The sequence below is a fragment of the Haliotis rubra genome, unplaced genomic scaffold (assembly GCF_003918875.1).
Source record: "Haliotis rubra isolate DU_JTF1 unplaced genomic scaffold, ASM391887v1 Scf409, whole genome shotgun sequence".
Lineage (NCBI taxonomy): Eukaryota > Metazoa > Mollusca > Gastropoda > Lepetellida > Haliotidae > Haliotis > Haliotis rubra.
Genome location: NW_025767090.1, coordinates 454,327 through 477,369, shown reverse-complemented (window position 1 = coordinate 477,369; position 23,043 = coordinate 454,327). Strand labels below are relative to the sequence as shown.

At 40.1% G+C, this 23,043-nt stretch overlaps 1 protein-coding gene across 1 annotated transcript in view; it reads right to left on the bottom strand.

Moving 5' to 3' along the window:
• Nucleotides 1-22,652, bottom strand: part of LOC124287936 (potassium voltage-gated channel subfamily C member 1-like) — a 28,032-nt gene extending 5,380 nt beyond the window's left edge. Inside the window, exons 1-2 of the mRNA XM_046724429.1 lie at nt 21,402-22,652; nt 9,132-10,086 (exon numbers count right to left, since the gene is read on the bottom strand). Of these exons, the coding sequence (XP_046580385.1) occupies nt 9,132-10,086; nt 21,402-21,980 (1,534 nt within the window). The 5' untranslated portion in view covers nt 21,981-22,652. The remainder of the gene's footprint in view (nt 1-9,131; nt 10,087-21,401) is intronic.
• Between the last annotated feature and the right edge of the window lie 391 nt (nt 22,653-23,043).

The window sequence follows — 23,043 nt, the reverse complement described above, 5'->3', positions numbered from 1 at the left end:
AAATATCCCCAGTTCTTTGAATGTAATCTAAGCAGGGTAATATCCTCGTAACTCTCCATTCCTTAAAAATAATGTGCCTCGGCCCCTCCGGGGCCTCGGCTCCATTACTTTTAAGGAATGGAGAGTTACTCGGACATTACCCTCTACGTAATGACTAAAAGTTCAAGCGAGGCCGTACCGAGAACCCGTCTTAGGTGAACATGATCATATATACATGGATATGGTGGCTCATTCGGGCCATCGCTTTATCGCCCTGAAGAAATCTAGGCGATATCGCGACAAAGCGATAGTACGACACGATATTGCGATATGGCGACACGATATAGCGATATTGCGATATAGCCAAAGATGAAATAGCGATAACACGACACGACATGACGATAACAAGACACGATATAGCGATAACAAGACACGAAATGGCAACAACTCGACACGACATTGCGATAACACGACACGAAATGGCGATAACACGACACGAAATGGCGATAACACGACACGAAATGGCGATAAAAAGACACGAAATGGCGATAAAAAGAGGCGACATTGCGATATAGCGATAACGCGAAAAGGCGATATTGCGATATGGCGACGCGATATTGCGATACAGCGACATTGCGATATGGCGATACAGCGATATTGCGATATGTAGAAAAGCGGGTAAGTTGATTCATTCTCAGGATTCAATAATAAGATAGCGGGAAGTAACCTCTCTGGTTAAATCACCAGTTTCGCAACACATATTTGATAATCAATAACTGGTTCAAACAAGGAATTGTTAATATTAAAGACATTTTCAATGACCAAGAGGTACTCTCATTTGCAGAACTTAAAACAAAATTTGATATTAAGGGCACAGTACTTGACATAAATCGTGTCATCGTCAGTATTCCCCCAAAATGGAAAGAAGTCATTCAAACTGCTGGACACCCAAACATAACAAAAGTATCGATAAGTTCCCCATGGAATGATCTTATTATACCGACTAAAGGATATAGATTAGTTTACGAGTCTCATATCGAAATCCAATTTTCCTAACGTATGCGATAAATGGGAAAGTGAAGTAAACGATCATATCGATTGGAAGACCATATTTGTGCAATATAGACTAACCATTAAAGACCCAAAGCTTTTTGGATTTTCAATACAAATTTATTAATAGAGTTATTTATACATTAAAATGAAACTAGTTGATAATGACATATGTATATCGTCTGACGTAAGTGAGAATATTTATCATGTATATATTGAAAGTCCCATCATTAGATTATTCTGGAAAGAATTCACCGGTTTTGTTAATTGTGTCCTGCAGAGAACATTCGTACTCTCAGCTCAAGATATACTATTTTGTGCGAATAGCGACCCCTTGCTCAACCACATGATCATACTAGCCAATTTTGTCAGGAATATCAAGGGTGTGAAACCAAGTTTCACCACATATAAAGGGTTATTAAAAGATGTGTATGACATTGAGAAATATATTGCCAGAAACAATTTCAATATGAATTTATTTGAGAGAAAATGGATTAGGCTCCAAAATGTTCTGTGATTATGACAATGAAATAGTTCTACTCAAGTGTATCTGCGTTTGTTCCAGTTTTACATATTTATTTCCCAGTGAAATTGAAACAAAGTGACATGCCATTTCTCATAATATATCATTACAAAACTATGTCCACGGATTGTTTCATACAAAGTGTATCCAAGTGAAGTGAATAAAAAAATGTAAAAAAATAGTATGTGAGATAAACACATTCGTAAAACCGCCCATTCTACTGAAATAGCTCATCCAAAAGCACAATGACAGATGACATATTCCAAACTGTGATACTTGTCCATGTCAAGATCCCGAGAATTCTGTAGGCTATAAGAGTTCATCAGAATAGATTTGGGCTCTTACGGTGCCTGATCGATCTGCCTAATCTTATGGGAAATCGATCTCTGAAGTGTCTACTTTTAAGAATGGTGGTTGCTTATCAAGAAAGGAAACTATCATTATAAACGAAAAGTTCTAGAATACTTTTCTTCTTCTATCTATTAATAAGTAAACAATACATTGCACACCAAAATAATTTCAGTAGGTACAGTGGAAGCTGTATAATCCGACACTCACTGGGACCGGGGGAACATGTCGAATTATACAGCGTATCGGATAATTCACTGTCTCGTTGCTTGAATACTTTTCAAACAGTACCATACATTGTAACTGGCTTCATGAAATTAATGTTTGATAGCTATTTACTTGGTGAATAAAGGGAAAAAAACAAAATCAGTATTTACATACACATGTATCATTGGTATTTATTCTCTTCAGTACAATGTACATACCATGCGGACTACCCACTCACAATCACATTCACACTTTCATGAAAAAGTCCTCCATTGTATCCATTGACAGGTTGATTGGCTATTTTAGTCTAATATAGGGGAGAGGGTGTCGGATTGTACAGCGTGATAGTGTCATTGTTACCAGAAAATGGTGTCGGAATTCTGAATGTACAGATGTCAGATAATTCAATATTAATATGATGATAATATAGCAGAACGCTGTCGGGGCCCAAAAATATATGTCGGAATAAACAGATTGTCGGATAATTCAGAGTCCACTGTATAGTAAATCAATCTCAGAGTTTTTTGACTATTATTGTTGGCAATTTGGTGGGATGTAGGTTTTAAAGGGGATATAGATATGTTCGTGTATTCCTGAGTTAAGTCACCCGTGAAGGTCCGGGATAGAGTTGATCTTCAGTAACCCAATCTTGTCTTTAGAGGCGACTAACGGGATCGGGTGGTCAGGCTCGCTGGCTTGGGTGACACATGTCATCGGTTCCCAATTGCGCAGATCGATGCTCATGCTGTTGATCACTGGATTGTCTGGTCCAGACTCGATTATTTACAGACCGCCACCATATAGCTGGAATAGTGCTGAGTGCGGTGTAAAACAAAAATCACTAAGTTAAGTAAAAGTAGTATATCTAAATCTTTACAGTGCAGTTAAAAGCAAAGCCATGTGTAGGCCAGCAGCAAATGGCTGGTTGGTCACGGAAGCTATATATTGTGGATGAGTGACCATACATGTACTGTACATACGATACAATTGCTGTACTATCATGTAATTGCATATTTGACGCCGAATAAAGTGTTGTGGACCCGCTTAGGAACTTCTGTGTTTAAGGAGACAGATAGCCCAACTAAACAGCCCGGGATACAATGTTACACATGATTGGATTAAAGTATTTGATTTCAAAAGTAGGTCCAATTCATATATTTTTATCAGATTTGTGGAGGCAAGAGCATTATGATTTTACTGGAAAGATACATGTACTGTCATTTTTTATATCAGTTCAGACTGCACACACTGCAATTTTGAAATATATACCCCAATGTATTAGGCGCGTTCGCAGCACATGAACCTGCGACCCACTGCATTTTATAGATTGGGTGAAGCACGTGCTTTACATGTGCATTCTAGTATGATCGACTGTTTGAGCTAAAAGTTTTAAAATTGCCCTTAGTTTCAGGTTGTGCTTAATTAACGGTCATGTGTATATTTAGTTACAACACGTATACTAGCTACAGATGTTGATAAGGCGTTTAACATGGGCCTTAAAAGACATGTACATCTCAAAACGGCATGGCAGTTTACCCAATTCTAGAAAAAGCTGAATAGTACACTTTATTTTAAAAAAGCAGAACCTTATCTTTCACAAAGTAAGAGTAACACTTTCTCGATTTGGCTGTAGATCATACGATGGTTTTAAAGATAAGACAATGATAAATGTGTACAATAACGAACTTTTACTTTGTGTTGTATGTATTAAGATTGAATATAATCAGCCAAATGACATGCTAGTAATGACAATTTAAAGAAAACCGGTAAATAAGTCAAACATTTTTACATTTAGTGTAATTTTCAACACTTTTGGATGGAACAGTGATTCCATTCGCCGACGTTGTTCCATTGTGCTTTATTTAGTGGTGATATGACGCCGAAGTTGCTATAAGAGATCTAGTCTTAAATAATAATAACCACTCCACCTTTTAGTGCTTCGTCGATCATGTGTGTTTCTTTCTGTTTGTATTATTCGGCTGTTGCTGCATTTTGATGATTCAGACGATGAGTTACACAATAGCACCATATTTATGATGGGCATGCATAGAAGATTACTATTGCATAAAATCCATTTGCATACACCGAATATTATCATTACGTGAAATCCCTAGAAAGTTTTTGCTTTCTCACTTAAACTAATACGAGACTAATTCAAATACAACATGGACGCATCACACAAATACACATAAGTACATACCACATACACACAAACTCATATAAAGATGAATATATCGCTTTATCGCCATATCGCAGTATCGCTGTTTCGCCATGTCGCTTAACCATTTCGCATTATCGCAATTTCGCTTTATCGCAGTATCGCTATATCGTCATATCGTTATGTCGCACTATCGCCGTGTCGCCTGTTTATATCGCATTATCGCCGTATCGCTATATCGCAATATCGCTGTTTCGCCATTTCGTGTCGTGTTATCGCCATTTCGTGTCGTGTTATCGCCATTTCGTGTCGTGTTATCGCAATGTCGTGTCTTGCTATCGCTATATCGTGTCTTGCTATCGCCATATCGTGTCGTGTTATCGCTATTTCGTTTTTTGGGCTGTATCGCAATATCGCTATATCGTGTCGCCATATCGCAATATCGTGTCGTGCTATCGCTTTGTCGCAATATCGCCTAGATTTTTCAGGGCGATAAAGCGATGGCCCGAATGAGCCACCATAAGGCTACCCAACCGCTCCGTTCAATATAGTAAATAACAGTACAATAGTTCCTGAATTCGATGTCTGTTAAATGTAAGGTATTTTGGTTTCGGGGTTTTATTTCTCAAAGAAAAGTATTTGTGGCATAATAATCATTTATGTCTCATTCAAAGCGTTTTTCATCGTTCAATCAAAGACATTTGTAAATCTGACAAGAAATTAGTTGCTTAATTTGGATGAAAACTGACGTGTGATCAAATGTACAACTGCTTTCCTTTCCATTTCAAATATAACTTCCGGTTGGTACAAAAACACCTCACCCGTGAAGATCCGGGTTGGAATTCGTCTTCAGCAACCCATGCTTGTCATAAGACTCGACTAACTTTATCGGGTGGTCAGGCTCGCTGACGTGGTTGACACATGTCATCGCAGATCGATGCTAATGCTGTTGATCACTGGATTGTCTGGTCCATTATTTACAGACCGCCGCCATATAGCTGGAATATTGCGGTGGTAAACAGCAACCAACCAAACGAACAACCAAACAAAAAAAACCTGAAAACTCCTAATCCTGGGTCCTGATTGACATTGTTAACGTGCACGTCAATAAGGTATTCCAGGAATGAGTGAGTATGGTTTTACGCCACTTTTAGCAATATTCTAGCAATATCACTGGGGGGCCCTCCAGAAATAGGCTTTACACCTTGTACCCATATGGGGACTCGAACCCGGGTCTTCGGCGTGACGAGCCAACGCTTTAACCACTAGGCTACCCCACTGCGCGCGCACGCACGCACACGCGCACACACACACACGAACGCGTGCGTTGCTTATACAACGTAGTAATCTCAAACTACAGTTCACCTCAACATCACTATCTCCACCGTCATCATCACTATCTCCACCGTCATCATCACTATCATTATCTAAGTCTGACCCATGTCAAGTTTACTCAAAATCAGGTTGCAGGTCCGAAAACCGAATTAAGAGCTTAGACTACTAGTGTGCTGTTCTACTTTCATCAATGTAGCAATCTAACAAAGAACTGTAAATAATCTATATATTCGGCAAGACAAACCAGTGGATGATATTATGAGCAGCTAGCCACATTGCCGTGTTCGCCGAGCACAACCCACTCACCCACCCCCATCAGGCCCACACCCCACCCACCCAACAGCCTTCCTGTGTTTATGGTATGTTCTAACCTTGGCCCATTAGCACCAAGCAGGTCTTTGTAATGACCTCGTTTGACAAAATATGCCGCAGTGTTAAATCTAATTGAAACCTCGTTCTTTCTAACACCTGTGGCAGAAATGAAAGCCACCGCTCATGATAATATTCATGAAATCGATTAATTTATCTATATTCATAAATATACTCGGGTTGTATGACTGTTGGGCCATGCTGATGGGCTAGTTCAAGCCTATTTAGAAAATTATTGATTATTTGTGAAACAGACCTTAATAAATTCGACGGTTCAGTTTAACTCAATATGGCTTGACGTGGATGAGAGAATATGAGCATGAAGTACACGTGTTGTAACGACTATGACGTCATAATAGCTACGCTATCTCCTAACATCATGGTTGATGTCATGATTCAATACAATATTCAAGATATTTTATTTGAAAAATTCTCCTACTTCTAGGAACTTATTCAGGAGATAAATATATGTTTTGCAGGTTGCATAGTGTAAAATAATACTCTGAGATTATTAAACAGACATGGCGCCACTCTGAAATTCCATGAGCTATAATGAGCTCCATGAGCTACGTCACAAGTCATAGAGTTAAACCACGCTTCCGTGATAACCTGCTTGTTCAGCGGAATATGCAGAGGATGGGGGTGGAAACTAAATTGAAGTTGCTCTGATAAATGTCGATCAAACGGAATATTTATTGTACGAGGTAACTATTTCTTCAAGCCGAATATACGGGTTTTATACAAATTTGGGACTGAGAAAGAAACGTACTCATCAAGAAAAGTATTCATAGGCTATGAATAACGCCCAGTTTCCCAGGATCTAATCCCATTTAACAATCAGACAGCATCATACAGTCACCTTTATTTACAATGTAAAATGTTGATTTTATATTTGCAACTGTCGTATAATGAATGTACGAAACACATATTAGAATTAAATTGCAATTGGCATCACGATAAGCGGCACAACACTCTCCATAACCATAAGAAACATCATGTTGACTTGAGCGAGTGAATCACTTTAGTTCTGATCAAACTGTGACTGGGAAGAAATACCTGAATATTAAGATGGTGCCAAGAATAATATATTGCAGGTGTTACACTTATATAAGCGAAAGACACACACGCACACAAGCACGCACACACACGCGCACATGCACAAGTTTAACCTCTCTCAGTGTTTCATTTACTGATCCACACTGACAGCGTCTGTAATCACACAATCAAGTTCGTTCCGTCGTCAGTTAAATAACATTAACTCCTAAGGTCGAAGTTCTTTACAAGAATTTTAATGCTTCTAGTATGAAGTATCCGACTTAACATTGAGAGTTGACTCGTGTCAGAACCAATATAAATAAATAGAAGCAAATCATAAGAAGTGCTAAAAGCAGAACTCATTCGACGATTTTACTGTATCGTCATATCAGAATGATACCAGGTGTTTTGTTAAAAACCGAGCGTATCCTGCTTTTCCGGTGGCATTTGTCACACACACATGCAAAGGCAAGTCAATTGTGAAAGCATTGTTAAAAATAAATGACGTCATTATTGTTCTCGTCATCACAGTGAATTTACTGTGACGTCGTTCTGAGAATGTCTAACTGATGTCAGAATCACTTCAGAATATATAACATTCTGCTCTCGTAAGATCTGTAGGCCACACATACGTAATGACGATATGGCTTAGTATCACCTTGTCTTCCTCGTCTTTAATAATATCCCGTGACGTCAGACATAATATCACTGCATTGGATATTAACCATTAATTATGAGAAACTATCTGAGATCTATGAAAGCAACTTCCGCTTTATGGTTTCATTGTCCCTATTCGTGTTGGAAAACTCTGGTAACACGTTCAGTTAAAAAGGTCGTGATGAATTTTTAATTCGTAGTTTGAAAAGCAAATTTATAAACTATGAGATAGGCAGCTTTTTGTTTGAGGCACAGTGAACACGATGAATTGAATTAATGTTATTGCATCAGGTATACAATGGTGTGTGTGGTTTTTTTTGTTTGTTTGTTTTTGTTTTTGTTTTTTTAGTCAAAATAGAGTTTTCATACTGTTGACTGTCAGACTGGGTCAGGATGAGGGGTGGGGTTTCGTACATCTCCGAAGTGTTTTGTCGTATGAAGCTGCCGTATGCATTTTCGTATGTGTTTTATTTTTTTAAAAAGTACTACGCATCTTTATGACGTTCATGTATACTCAAGGGCAAAAGTAAGTATAGGACGCCAAATTTAAAAACGTTTCCAAAATACTACTTGGCTAAAAACAACCACCAAAACACAACCAGGATGACCGAAAGTTCACCAATTCTTGCCTGTTCTATTTTTAGCCACCATCTAACACTGGCGAGAACTTTCTTTAGCCCGGTAGTTTCCGAGCTATATTTGTGGTATGTGAATAGTTCTAATTGAACTGTTTGTTTCACAACCGTTCGTTGTAGCTAAGGAATTGCCTATGCATCTCCTTAGACACTCTTTATAGACGCATGGTGTTAGGAATACACAACAGTATGTCATATCTGCACTTGGCAGTGAATAAGATGCCATTGACGTTTAGTGTCGTTTTATTTACACAATCCTTCACCTGAGATGTCACTCTGTGCTTGAGGGAAACACAAGCATCGGAATTAGATTTGTGTGTTTGTCATCAATCTTGAAGCTATATGGTGACGCTCTGTAAATAATCGAGCCTGGACCAGACAATCCAGTGACCAAGAGCATGAGCATCGATCTGTGCAATTAGGAAAATGATGATATTTGTCAGCCAAGTCAACGTGCCCGTCCACCCGACTCCGTTAGTCGTCTCTTACGACAAACATGGGTTACTTAAACCAATTCTAACCCGGATCTTCACGTGTCTCGGAATTAGAAAGATCCGTAACTTATCATAGCTAATACTAGTAAACTGCAAAGAGCAGCTTTTGAGGGAGAAAAATGGCTCGATCGTGGGGAGAAACGTTTTTGTAGGTGAATTTTATACATGTAATAGGGATGGTTAAAACAATTGCCTGTGTTAACATGCCACTTAATGATGTGGTTCAATGTATGGTACGTCATCGTGGTGATACTTGAAATAGAGGAGTGCGAACTTTTTCTACCTTCCACCCATCTCACACCCTCCTGGGTCTGAGAATAACTTCTTGTGTAAATATTTACCTGTTTTTATCCCGCTGTCGGCGCTTTCTTGGCTGTTATTGCTGCCCTTTCGGTCCACCTTCTCATGAAGGTTCTTGAGAATATCCGAGCTTGAAGAACGCTCAGGGTTGCTCTCACCGCTCTCGAGACTGACGCGAGAGTCGTGTTGCTTGAGGGCGTCGGCTGCTCCTACTAGAAAGTTCTTGGTCTTCTTCGGGAGCTTCATCCTAGCTTGAGCATGGGAATAGTACAGGGTGAAGTTGTTCACAATCACCGGAACCGGAAGTGCCAACATGAGCAGACCACAAAGTGCGCATATAGCACCAACGATGTAACCAAGCCCCGTCCTTGGGTATATATCACCGTATCCAAGTGTCGTCATGGTTACCACAGCCCACCAAAACGCTATTGGAATATCCCGGAAGTCATTTTTCGAAGATTCCTCAACTTGCTCGGCATAGAATATTAAACAGGAAAATATCAAAACTCCGATACCCAGAACTAAAATCAACAGGAGAAGTTCCTTTGCACTGGCTTTGATTGTCTGAGCTAAAATTTTCAAGCCGCTCACATGTCGAGTCAATTTTAAAATTCTAAAAATTCTAATTAATCGTAACGAATTAAGAAAATACAATCCAGTTGAATCTTCTAAAGATGGGTCTATGGCCACCACAATAATCTTTGTATAAAAAGGAATTACTGACGTAAAATCCACCCAGTTTAAAGCGTGTTTCAAATGTGAAAGTTTGCTGGGGCAAAACAGAAAGCGAATGATTATTTCTATGGTAAAATAGGTGATACACGTGTATTCAATGACATCCAAGAATATCAAGGGACGTGTTAAGCGTTGAGTTTCTCGTACAGTTGTCCCTGCCGCCGCCGAACTGTTCCGGGGGTGCCGGAATATTATATGAGTCTCCATGCAGAAAACCGAGATGGACAGAAGGACGAACACGACGGAGATTAGTGCAATGACCTGAAAGAAGGAAGGAAGAAGAATGAAGTTATGGCAATCATCATTTGAGTGTGCATTGACACTGAAAATAGTTACATAGATAAATGTTAAATGTCACTAAAATAATCTATATAAATAGGTCAGGGTATAAATCACAAACCTTTATGTTGTTGCTTAAATATTTCTAGATCAATAAACATTACTCGTCAGAAATGCCACACAAAAATGTATGGGATAATGCATTTCTGAGAGTCGTCATATTAATCTATCTGTAAATATTTGAGCAGCAACACTACGGCCTTTCGTATGAATGGGATATACTCAAAAGTAGACATGTACAGACAGATCAAGTTATAAGAGCAGTAATCGATAGTATAAAATCGATATACATTGTCGATTTTGCAGTCAACCAATCACATACGTGAGTTGTTATTACTAGTGGTTGTTCATCCATACTGCCCAATCAGAGCGGCGATTGTGACCCTCTGATACCCATAGTAGCAGGCGAAGAGACACGCGGGTGTAAGTCGACCGCTGAACACAAGGTGTTAGGATTGCTTATAGAATAAATAGACGCTGTAATATCTAAAGGAGCGCCGTTAGCCAATCCTTCTAAGACGTAGTAGTGGCGGTGAGGTTAGCCTAGTGGTATAAAGCGTTGCTCGTCACGCCAAAGGCCCAGGATGCAAGTCAAAACATTGATTACACAACAGTCTCGTTTCTTGCTGACTGGGTTCCGTCATACTGCGCAACTAAGTACAATAACCAGTCAGAATTTTGAGACCAACTCATTCAACTGGATATATATAAATATTAATCAGTATTATTTGATACATCTAATCACTTGTATATTGCAACACTACGCTCCTTCCTATCCTTGCAAACACGTCGTGCAGAGTGCTCTGTGCTCTGACAAAAGGAAATCTGGAAATCTCAAAACGAGGCTCGGACGCTAGAAATGTTTGGCGGTCTGGTACGGACTTGATATTATATCAATCACATTGTACGTTAAAAAAATAACACATAACACGTGTAACCAGTGAGCCAGATGAATTATGAATAATTGTACGACCTCTTCAAACAGGGGCAATCTGTGACGTCTTAGTTAACGACACGCTGCCTAAACCTCGTCCTAAAATAGAGAAATACTATTTTTTTTAAGTTTAAAATTAAAATTCAATTGCAAATACCATTTTCTTATGAAACAAGGAATTGGAATTTCGTGTAACCATAGTTGTTTGTAGTGTCTCTTTTCATTCGGATCCGCTGGAAAGTAGGTCATTGTCTGAATTGGTTAATGAGACTCAGTTTCTGGATGATGTTCCTGGATGTTTCAGCAATATGCCTCTACACTCCAACGTGACAATCGTATCTACATTATTCTGGGCACCCGAGAAGATCCGGGTTAAAATTGATCTTCATTAATCCATGCTTGTAACAGGCGACTAACGGGATCGGATGGTCAGGCTCTCTGGCTTGGTTGACACATGTCATCGGATCCAAATTGCGTAGATCGATGCTCATGCTGTTCATCACTGGATTGTCTGGTCCAGACTCGATTATTTACAGACCGCTGCCATATAGCTGGAATATTGCTAAGTGCGGAGTAAACTCACTCACTCACATTAATTTTGTTCTTCCTCACACAACAAGCTAATTTGTCTTGATATAATCAAAATAACGGCTTTAAATCTTTAAATCTTAATTTTCGAAACAACCGAAGGCTGAACCTCCGTTTTAGCGAAAGCGAAATAACATATTGATTAACTAGAAGTCCCTTACAATTGTCTTTAAAGTACAAACCAAGCGTGCTTCTTCGCCCTCAGTATTAATATTTCAGCCTTCAAACATACAGTAAATCGAAGCCCACCGCACGAAACAGCTTGTTTACTTTCTCAAAGAGTGCATGATGGACTAGGTCTATCATCAAAAGAACATATAATTTTTTATTTCACTATGTGATGTGAAGGAAATTGCTCTCCTTCCTACATAATGTACACGATAAACCTTATTCCCCTCATGGTCCATTAAAATGAGGGTTGAGATTATCAGCACGACATATCTGCCTCACTAACCACACAAGATGTTCATCATCCCGCTGTTTACTTCAGACCAAAGGAGCTGTGGGGTAAACGCAATCGTCATTTGATATATCTGCCCAAACTCATAGATTGCAATACGTATGTTTAATTGAGTTGAGATTACGTTCGTATATTCATTCTCATCGGAAAAATAGAATGGAATAATATATGAAAATATGCGTTGTGTTTAAGATCAATATCGGTTTCCATGCAAAAAGGTGAATGACTGAGTGAATGAGTTTAGTTTTACGCCGCACTTAGCAATATTCCAGCTATATGGCGGCGGTCTGTAAATAATCGAGTCTGGACCAGACAATCCAGTGATCAACAGCATGAACATCGACCTACGCAATTGGGATACGATGACATGACATGCAAAAAAGGTTGGTGGGGTAGCCTAGTGGTTAAAACCTCCGCTCGTCACGCCGAAGACCCGGGTTCGAATCCCCACATGGGTACAATGTGTGAAGCCCTTTTCTGGTGTCCCCTGTCGTGATATTGCTGGAATATTGCTAAAAGCGTCGTAAAACGATACTGACACACTCATTCTATGCAAAAGACGCTGTAAAATGATCGAACTGAACTATAGATATTACTCTTTATCAAAACGAAATACAGCTTTGGCCATCCAAAAGTTAAATAGCAGTTAACGAAATATAAAAGCCATTTGCCGGTTTGAAAATCTTCAGGATCAGGAAAACCTTTATCTGATATCTCATATAAGTAACTTGTATCTTGTATCCTACAATACCACTTGATGTCAGTCGCCAATAGAGTAGGTAACAAAGTGGATATGTCTGTCAGGATCGAACCTCAACACAGGGACACGATGTTACAATAGCAAAATGCGTCAAATAGTTCTAAGAACCAGCTATAAGTCAAATGAAATGATTTCTCCGAACCAGCAATAATAAAATGGATTTGGATCTAGGATGCACCGGAATTACAACGGGAATATTTTGTTTCCTCTTTACATTGCGAGTGAGTGAGTGTGTTTAGTTTTACGCCGCTTTAGCAATATTCCCGCAATATCACGGCGGGGGGACACCGTAAAGGGTGTTCACACATTCCCCCCATGTGGGGAATGAGGCATATCGAAGCTGTAAAATCATTACATTGTTTATAGCAAATCCTTGCTCAGTTGCCTCACTACGATTAAAATTATGATTACAGATAAGCATTAATATGATGCGCCTTTCGTAATACCAGGGCACGGGAAATCTGAAAGGGCTTTCCACCTTGTATTCAGTGTAGGAATTCGACCTCGGATCTTTGACAAGACTATCGAACGCGTTATTTTAGTCTACTCCCCCAACCGATTTTCAGTTAAAAAGTTTGATTTTGTAATTGTAGTATGATAATTCGTACCCTCACATTTAATATGATAATGGCTTTTTGATTTCATAAAAAGATAGCATTAAATGTTCTTGTTAGAACAACAATAAACATGTCGCCGAAGCTGGTACATGGTGTTGCCTTTCTCTTTATGCATTCCAAGTAATACAAATTTGAATGTGAACGCCTACCAATAACAACCCGCGAAGGTCCGGGTTAGAATGAACCTTCAGTAACCCATGCTTGTCGTAAGAGGCGACTAACGGGATCGGGTGATCAGGCTCGCTGACTTGGTTGACACATGTCATCGGTTCTCAGTTGCGCAAATCGATGCTCATGCTGTTGATCACTGGATTGCCAGGTCCAGACTCGATTATAAACAGACCGCCGCCATATAGCTGGAATATTGCTGAGTGCGGCGTAAAACTAAACTCACTCACTCACCAATAACACTTTTTCTACGACCACTTAGAAATCACATTTTGGTAAATGATAATTAGAGATAGTTTACAATGGAACGACCTTCGACAGAATACGCGTAACTTGTTTTATTTTACTAAGATATATTTTTGAACTTGTTTAGACCAACTCGGGGTAAAGGAGCATATAGCTGTGCCTGGTCGTTTGTTTAGTATTGTTTGATATCCTCCGTGCACATCATTAATGTAAATCTCATTTCCACCCAAAGACAAATCTCTTTATCGCCTCTCTTCCTTAGCTGATCAATTATTCAGACCTCCGCAATCTGGAGCCAAGCAGTGAGTATGATACATTTAAAGGCGACCTGGCTCGAGCAGCGAACTGGCAGTCCCGGCTAATTTGATTGAACTCTTTAAAACATTTATACGTGTTAAATACATTGTTAAGATTCACAATGGTTAATAGTTATTCACAATAGAGAGGCGTTATGGGCGGTGGGGTAGCCTAGTGGTTAAAGCGTTCGCTCGTCACGCCAAACTCGGATTCGATTTCCCACATGGGTACAATGTACGGATCCCATTTTCTGGTGATGTTGCTGGAATACGAGCCACGTAAAACTACATGCATGCACGCACACACTCAAGCACTCACTCACTCACTCTGAAGAAAGGTAAATGACGAGAGCCGGTCCAGTACAGGTATAGGTGTCCATGTTAAGGATTTAGGCCTAAATGTCGACATACAGAAGTCCGGCTATCTACCGAGTGGACAGCATCGAGTTAGAACACATATACGCGTAACTACATTTTTCCCCCTCAGATATTCGAGGTGTTTCATTTTCGCCCTTAGTACATGCAGTAGTTCCTTTGGCCACTTTTTTGCTTGTTTTTGTGAGGGCGACAACGCGACAATGTCCGTTCTTGGATTCCATACCACCCAGCTTCAAGTCGCATAATTCACCAAGGTTTCTTGCAAATGTAAATAGCTTCCGGTTAACGAGGTACAATGTATGCATGAAGAGATTATTTCTTATGATTCTGGAACTTTGTTGTCGCATATATTTACGTCTGTACAAGTGAGTGAGTGAGTTTAGTTTTACGCCGCACCCAGCAATATTCAAGCTATATGGCGGCGGTCTGTAAATAATCGAGTCTGGACCAGACAACCCCGTGATCAACAGCATGAGCATCGATCTACGCAATTGGGAACCGATGACATGTGTCAACCAAGTCAGCGAGCCTGACCACCCGATCCCGTTAGTCGCCTCTTACGACAAGCATGGGTTACTGAAGATCAATATTCTAACCCAGACCTTCACGGCTTATTCCTGTACAAACCCAATGAAATAAAACTGTGAGTTTAATGCGAAATGCTAATTCAAGTGAACTAACGTTTAAAAATACATCTGAAGACACTGAGCAAAGCCATCAAGCGACTCCAAGTGTGACACAAAGCGATAATATGATGCAGATGCTGAATAATGTCAGAGACTGAAATTCCAGATAGTATTTAACCAAAAATGCTGAGTGTTCTGAGAATTTGTACTTGAAACAGACATGACCACACCAATGGCAATCAATACACAAGGTTTGTTTTACATTGGGTAAAGCAGTTTTTGGTTTGTCATCAGTTTGTCTTGAGTAACAGGCTTTTGATTAGCAACTTGATACACTTTCAGCTTCCTGTCACTTTAAACCAAAGTTCTTAATCGCGTGTGTTTAGAATTGTCCGATAATCAGAGATTTTCCTATTCAATTTGAAACCATTTTATTTTTATCTTTCTCAAATTGCCAAGAGTGTTCTCTTTTCGCCAGAGAATGAGTTTGGTTTCATGCCCCTTTTCAGAAATATTCCAACCAAAGCTTGGAAAGTAGCTCCAGATATGAGCCTCACATTGTACCCATGTGAGGAATCGAACCAGGGCTTCGGTATGATGAACGAGGGCGTAAACCACTCCTCTAGCCTACCCTACATATTCAGATTGCAAGAATGTTTATTTATTCAGTCCCGACTGCAGACATATATTACAGTTGAAGCATCCACGTGTGTAATGCCTCATCATCAGCGAAGCTTGCAAAGAGTTTTGCGGTAGGCATAAAGAGGGCGTTTCCAAATTTAACTCATCAGTGACAAAATGATGTCCCATGCAATTTCCTATTGATTTTGTGTACATGTTTTATTTGGTGTACAACTGACGTGTATTTTCATGTGTTTGTGACCTTCACGAACATCTGGCATCATCCTACCTAACAGTGGTTCAGATGCTTATGATATAATCGAAATCATACATTACTTTTACTTTGCTTGTGGCAGAGATTTCTTATGAGTATGGAAAGAGACTTATAATTTACATTTACCCAATGACGCATAGGCTTTGAAAATAGAAATGACATCACCAAGAAACCTTAGAGCCAGATGGCATGTTTGTTTTATTATGCATGAATGACGTGGGTGATCCGTTACCACACCGGATGGGGACATTTATCATGTCGACATTTGTCAACTGTAGGTAAATATTGCATAACGAAGGTGCTACCTGGCAATTGGAAAGAATGCTTGTCGTAAAGCTTATTGAAATATTTTAATGCAATATTGCATTATTCATATTTTCCTATCATTGCGAATCTGGAATTTTCTCTTTCAACGTTCCATGGGTGTTGCGTGTTAGAATTAATTCAGCTTTACACTTTCTTTGCTTCATCACAACATCCAAAAATGTGTGAAGATTTATTTTGTACGCAGCTGAGTTATGACACAGATTGACCATATCGAGAAAATGGGTATTATGTTTTGTTTTCTTCAAATAAACTACAGTTTTTGCTCTGTGCAAGATCTTAGTTTCATGAAATAGCCAAAAACATAAGCAGGGTTCTGGCCTTGTATGTGTTGCACACATTTTCTGGAAATTCCTGCATTGTCTGTTTATTCCTTCGAGCGTTTATTGAGAGCGTTTACTAACCTTTGTTCAGCTGTTTGAAAATTGCAATACAAGTATTACTACACTGCTCTCGACTATTATACATTAATTTCATGCATTATATAGTCAATAACGGAGCGATAGGAATATGTCTGTCTACAGTTTGGTCGTATTAAACTTCTATTCATGACATTTTGTTATATTTTGATAGATTCTAAAGTTGGAACTATGTTCTGTCGTGTCAATGACTGTAGTGAAAGGACTTTGACCCTTTAGATATCTTCCAGATATGCAATATACAGGTTTCATTGATTTAGTGAATTATCATGGTCTCTGTAGCACAATTAATAGCCTCGACCAGTAGATTCTAATCACTAACTGCCTATCGTAACGTTTCTTCATGCCATGTTTAAGTTATGAGGAAAAGTTAAATAGAAAAAAGGCTTTTTAAATTAATGTAAAACCACTTCAACTGAAAAACATAACACGTTTGGGAATTATCTCGTTTATCCACTTGAGCACAAAAAGAAAATAGCGATGAAAATTTAATTATTTCATCACCGAAAATCGAGAAATGATATATGGAAGATGAGTAATTCCTGAATGAATGTATTCTGTGTGATATTCCCTCGCGTTGGCCTGTCGTGTTTCTATGTATGCATGCATGTATGTATGTATGTATGTATGCATGTATGTATGTATGTATGTATGTATGTATGTATGTATGTATGTATGTATGTATGTATGTATGTATGTATGTATGTATGTATGTATGTATGTATGTGTATGTATGTATGTATGTATGTATGTATGTATGTATGTATGTATGTATGTATGTATGTATGTATGTATGTATGTATGTATGTATGTATGTATGTATGTATGTATGTATGTATGTATGTATGTATGTATGTATGTATGTATGTATGTATGTATGTATGTATGTACGAATAATACGAATGCTATCACTCGTAAATATAAAACTAGTCTTTAAGTGGCAATACTATCAATGAAAGACGAGGTTCAACATCTTGTTTTCATGTTTTGCTCCGGCAAGGTACTAAGACGCTAGAACGTGTATCCAACTGTGACACTGACAGCATAAGGTAACAACTGCGTTTTTAAACATCAATCAAAAACTGTGTTTGCAATATTCTGTTTTCACATTTACCACACGTTCTCGTTTTTGTAAGTGAACTAATTGTTTGAACATGTATTATGCATTATGCATGATCAATTTATGAGGAATTTGACGTCAAATTTCAGTTGTGTTATGGTTGTTAAACTGTTTAAATGTGTTGGATTCAAAGTATCATGTACCATGTACCATGTATCATTTCCCATGACTCATGAATCATGGACTTGTTTTAGTTACAAAATATATAAACAGATCCTTGAGGTGACAATATTAGGGTACTGGACACCTATCAGCCTCGGAATACCGACCAGTTGACAAGCACAGTATAATGGAGAACTATTCTTCACAATAATTCCCTTGAGGTGGTAATATTGAGGTACTGAACACATATCAGCCTCGGAACACCGACCAGTTGAAAAATAAGGGGGAACTCTTCTTCACAATAATTCCCTTGAGGTGACAATATTGAGGTACTGGACACCTATCATCCTCGGAACACCGACCAGTTGACAAGAAGGGGAACTCTTCTTCACAATAATTCCCTTGAGGTGACAATATTGGGGTACTGGACACCTATCAGCCTCGGAACACCGACTAGTTGACAAGAAGGGGAACTCTTCTTCAACTCTTCTTCACAATAATTCCCTTGAGGTGACAATAGTGGGGTACTGGACACCTATCAGCCTCGGAACACCGACCAGTTGACAAGAAGGGGAACTCTTCTTCACAATAATTCCCTTGAGGTGACAATAGTGGGGTACTGGACACCTATCAGCCTCGGAACACCGACTAGTTGACAAGAAGGGGAACTCTTCTTCACAATAATTCCCTTGAGGTGACAATAGTGGGGTACTGGACACATATCAGCCTCGGAACACCGACCAGTTGACAAGAAGGGGAACTCTTCTTCACAATAATTCCCTTGAGGTGACAACATTGGGGTACTGGACACCTGTCATCCTCGGAACACCGACCAGTTGACAAGAAGGGGAACTCTTCTTCACAATAATTCCCTTGAGGTGACAATATTGAGGTACTGGACACCTATCAGCCTCGGAACACCGACCAGTTGACAAGAAGGGGAACTCTTCTTCACAATAATTCCCTTGAGGTGACAATATTGAGGTACTGGACACCTATCATCCTCGGAACACCGACCAGTTGACAAGAAGGGGAACTCTTCTTCACAATAATTCCCTTGAGGTGACAATATTGGGGTACTGGACACCTATCAGCCTCGGAACACCGACCAGTTGACAAGAAGGGGAACTCTTCTTCACAATAATTCCCTTGAGGTGACAATAGTGGGGTACTGGACACCTATCAGCCTCGGAACACCGACCAGTTGACAAGAAGGGGAACTCTTCTTCACAATAATTCCCTTGAGGTGACAATATTGGGGTACTGGACACCTATCAGCCTCGGAACACCGACCAGTTGACAAGAAGGGGAACTCTTCTTCACAATAATTCCCTTGAGGTGACAATATTGGGGTACTGGACACCTATCAGCCTCGGAACACCGACCAGTTGACAAGAAGGGGGAACTCTTCTTCACAATAATTCCCTTGAGGTGACAATATTGGGGTACTGGACACCTATCAGCCTCAACACCGACTTGGAAAGAAGGGGAACTCTTCTTCACAATAATTCTTGAGGTGACAAGATTGAGGTACTGGACACTCTCATCCCTCGGAACACCGATACAAGAAGGGGAACTTTCTTCACAATAATTCCCTTGAGGTGACAATAGTGAGGTACTGGACACATATCAGCCTCGGAACACCGACCAGTTGAAAAATAAGGGGGAACTCTTCTTCACAATAATTCCCTTGAGGTGACAATATTGAGGTACTGGACACCTATCAGCCTCGGAACACCGACCAGTTGACAAATAAGGGGAACTCTTCTTCACAATAATTCCCTTGAGGTGACAATATTGAGGTACTGGACACCTATCATCCTCGGATCAGCCTCGGAACACCGACTAGTTGACAATATCAAGGGGAACTCTTCTTCACAATAATTCCCTTTGAGGTGACAATAGTGGGGTACTGGACACCTATCAGCCTCGGAACACCGACCAGTTGACAAGAAGGGGAACTCTTCTTCACAATAATTCCCTTGAGGTGACAATATTGGGGTACTGGACACCTATCAGCCTCGGAACACCGACCAGTTGACAAGAAGGGAACTCTTCTTCACAATAATTCCCTTTGAGGTGACAATAGTGGGGTACTGGATACATATCAGCCTCGGAACACCGACCAGTTGAGGTGAAAATTGGGGTAACACCCATCAGGGGAACTCTTCTTCACAATAATTCCCCTTGAGGTGACAATAGTGGGGTACTGGACACTGGACTATCAGCCTCGGAACACCGACCAGTTGAAAAATAAGGGGGAACTCTTCTTCACAATAATTCCCTTGAGGTGACAATAGTGGGGTACTGGACACCTATCAGCCTCGGAACACCGACCAGTTGAAAAATAAGGGGGAACTCTTCTTCACAATAATTCCCTTGAGGTGACAATAGTGGGGTACTGGACACCTATCAGCCTCGGAACACCAACTCAGTTGACAAGAAGGGGAACTCTTCTTCACAATAATTCCCTTGAGGTGACAATAGTGGGGTACTGGACACCTATCAGCCTCGGAACACCGACCAGTTGAAAATAAGGGGAACTCTTCTTCACAATAATTCCCTTGAGGTGACAATAGTGGGGTACTGGACACCTATCAGCCTCGGAACACCGGCCAGTTGACAAGCTCAGTGTTCTGGGGAAACTGTTCACCACAACAATACCCTTGAGGTGACAATATTGAGGTACTGTGTGGTGATACACCCAAGAATCCTCAGAGGATAGCATGCACTGGAAACTGGGGACCTATTCTTTTCGTACTATGTGACAGGTATAAGATATGGGGGCCTACTCAACATCTCTTATAGTCCCTGAACCAGATCATTTCCCCTTAACCCCAGCCCCATCTGAAATGTAACAGCTCTATATGAAGCAAGTATAGATTTTTTCCACAGATTCAGAATCTCACTGGGGCTTATTTTGGATTTATTTGTTTCTACCAAAATTACATATTTTCAGTGTAAGCGTGTAAGTGTAAGGGATTCATTTTTACAAGTAATTCAAGAGGGACGACAGGCAATACTTGCAGCGGATATATAATGTCGGCCCAGTAAACACCCAAGGTGACAAGCTTGGGGTACTCACTTCCACACCTTCATCGGGGTGGATTGACGGTTCGGACACGAAATACGGATTGTAATACAAGCAAGGGTTACTTTTCTAGCAAGATCCGTCATACCGTGAAAAATATTATCACTACTAGTCTAGGAAACACATAACATAGACAATATGTGGGGGGGATGTATACATCTTATCTTGGAAAACCAACAGGTATAAACACTCAAAATTAAAAACAGTACGTACCTTTGCTCCAGTGGAAGATTTCGGATCTTCTAACAAACTCCAAATCCTTGGTTGCCACCGTTCCCAGAAAGGTTTATCAATTTTCTTCTCCACTATCCCGAACCTTTTGGCAATCTCATCCTCATCCTCAACATCTGTATCCCCACCATCGTCCCCAACACCATCATCAAATTCCGCCAGTGTCTCCTGAGCATCCCTGTGAGCTCTGTAGTTGCTCCAGCAACAGGGCTCGATCTGCTTCTCGTCGATGCCCCAAAACGCAAGTTCCTCCTCAAAGAGGGGTCCACACACGTCTGTGGGTGCATGAAGTCGCCCTGTACGGTAGTAGTTTAATATCATGTTAAACACACCAGGGTGGCGATCAAAGAAATATTCCCCAGTCGTCCTGTCGTAGTCAGGGTTTTGGGCTGTCGTCTCCGTCAGCCATGACAGTCGAGTGTCAGGAATGCTTTTTAATGTCGTTTTATACGTTTCATACCTTATTCCTCCCACATTAATAACAACACGGTTATTTCCAGAACGTCCCGGAGCTAAGGACAATTTTGGTGCCAAAGATTGGCTCCGTGACCCAGGTTCCATCCTTTTTAAGGTGTCGTCTGCTTCAGATATATTCAGGTCATGTTGATAAATAGTTGAAATAATCCACTTAAAAATCCAGGCTGTAGTTTCACATCGGAACCACGGACACGTCTAAGAGAGAAGCTTCCACACCCGTATCAAGATTGTGTAATTGAACTCGTATTGCCCCGGTTGCCAAGGCAACGCTTTCGAAGACACCCAAGCTTGTAGACTTCTGAAACTTTAGACGTGATCCATTTAGTCAAATGAATATTTCAATACCTTTTCCTCCTACTTCACCTCAAACGTCGTTCACCGTACACAATTTCTTTTTCTAAGAGGGGGCGTTTGACATCCAGGCCAGCAAAGACGTTCGTCTGTGCCACAAGATCATTTACATGGATGCATTAAATCTTATTCCTCGTTTTGGAATAACTATTTCACATGTAGGATATAAATACCACATGCGATAGAAACATCAGCCGTAAATACCGATGCTCCGAGCATACGTCAGATGAAACTACAATCTTCTTCAGGTATTATCCGTCAGAGAAAGATGTTAAACTTCATAACGTTCCATGAGAATACATTCACCAATGTTTCCATCAGTACATCCCGATCATTTCCCCAACAAATGACACTGGAAAAGTTTGAAAAAACAGTCAACTGTAATTCAATATGGCTGAAGGTGGAGTTTGGCAGACGCGCACCCGTGAAGAGGGTATCACCATGGTAACCGATCTACAAGAAGCGTCTGTTTGGAACGACGGAAATAACAACAGGCTGATGAGGGACTGTGTGGTGAGCGTTGTCCTCACACCTGCGTGAGTACGGACAGGTGCGTGGAATGTTTAATCACTAGTATTGATCTGGACAGGTAAATGGTTTCTGAGAGTGCCAGAGATTTGGCAGATTTCGGTTTGGGCAAATATGGCGTGCTGAGATTCGATAGTGCTTAATAAAGACATTGGACACTTGTATTAAGACTTCGTAAGGAAACAAGCTGGTTGTCTCTACGAGTGATATAGATTTTATATGTTGTGAGACAATAATGAACACTTTAACACGTTTCTTTGAAGACTAT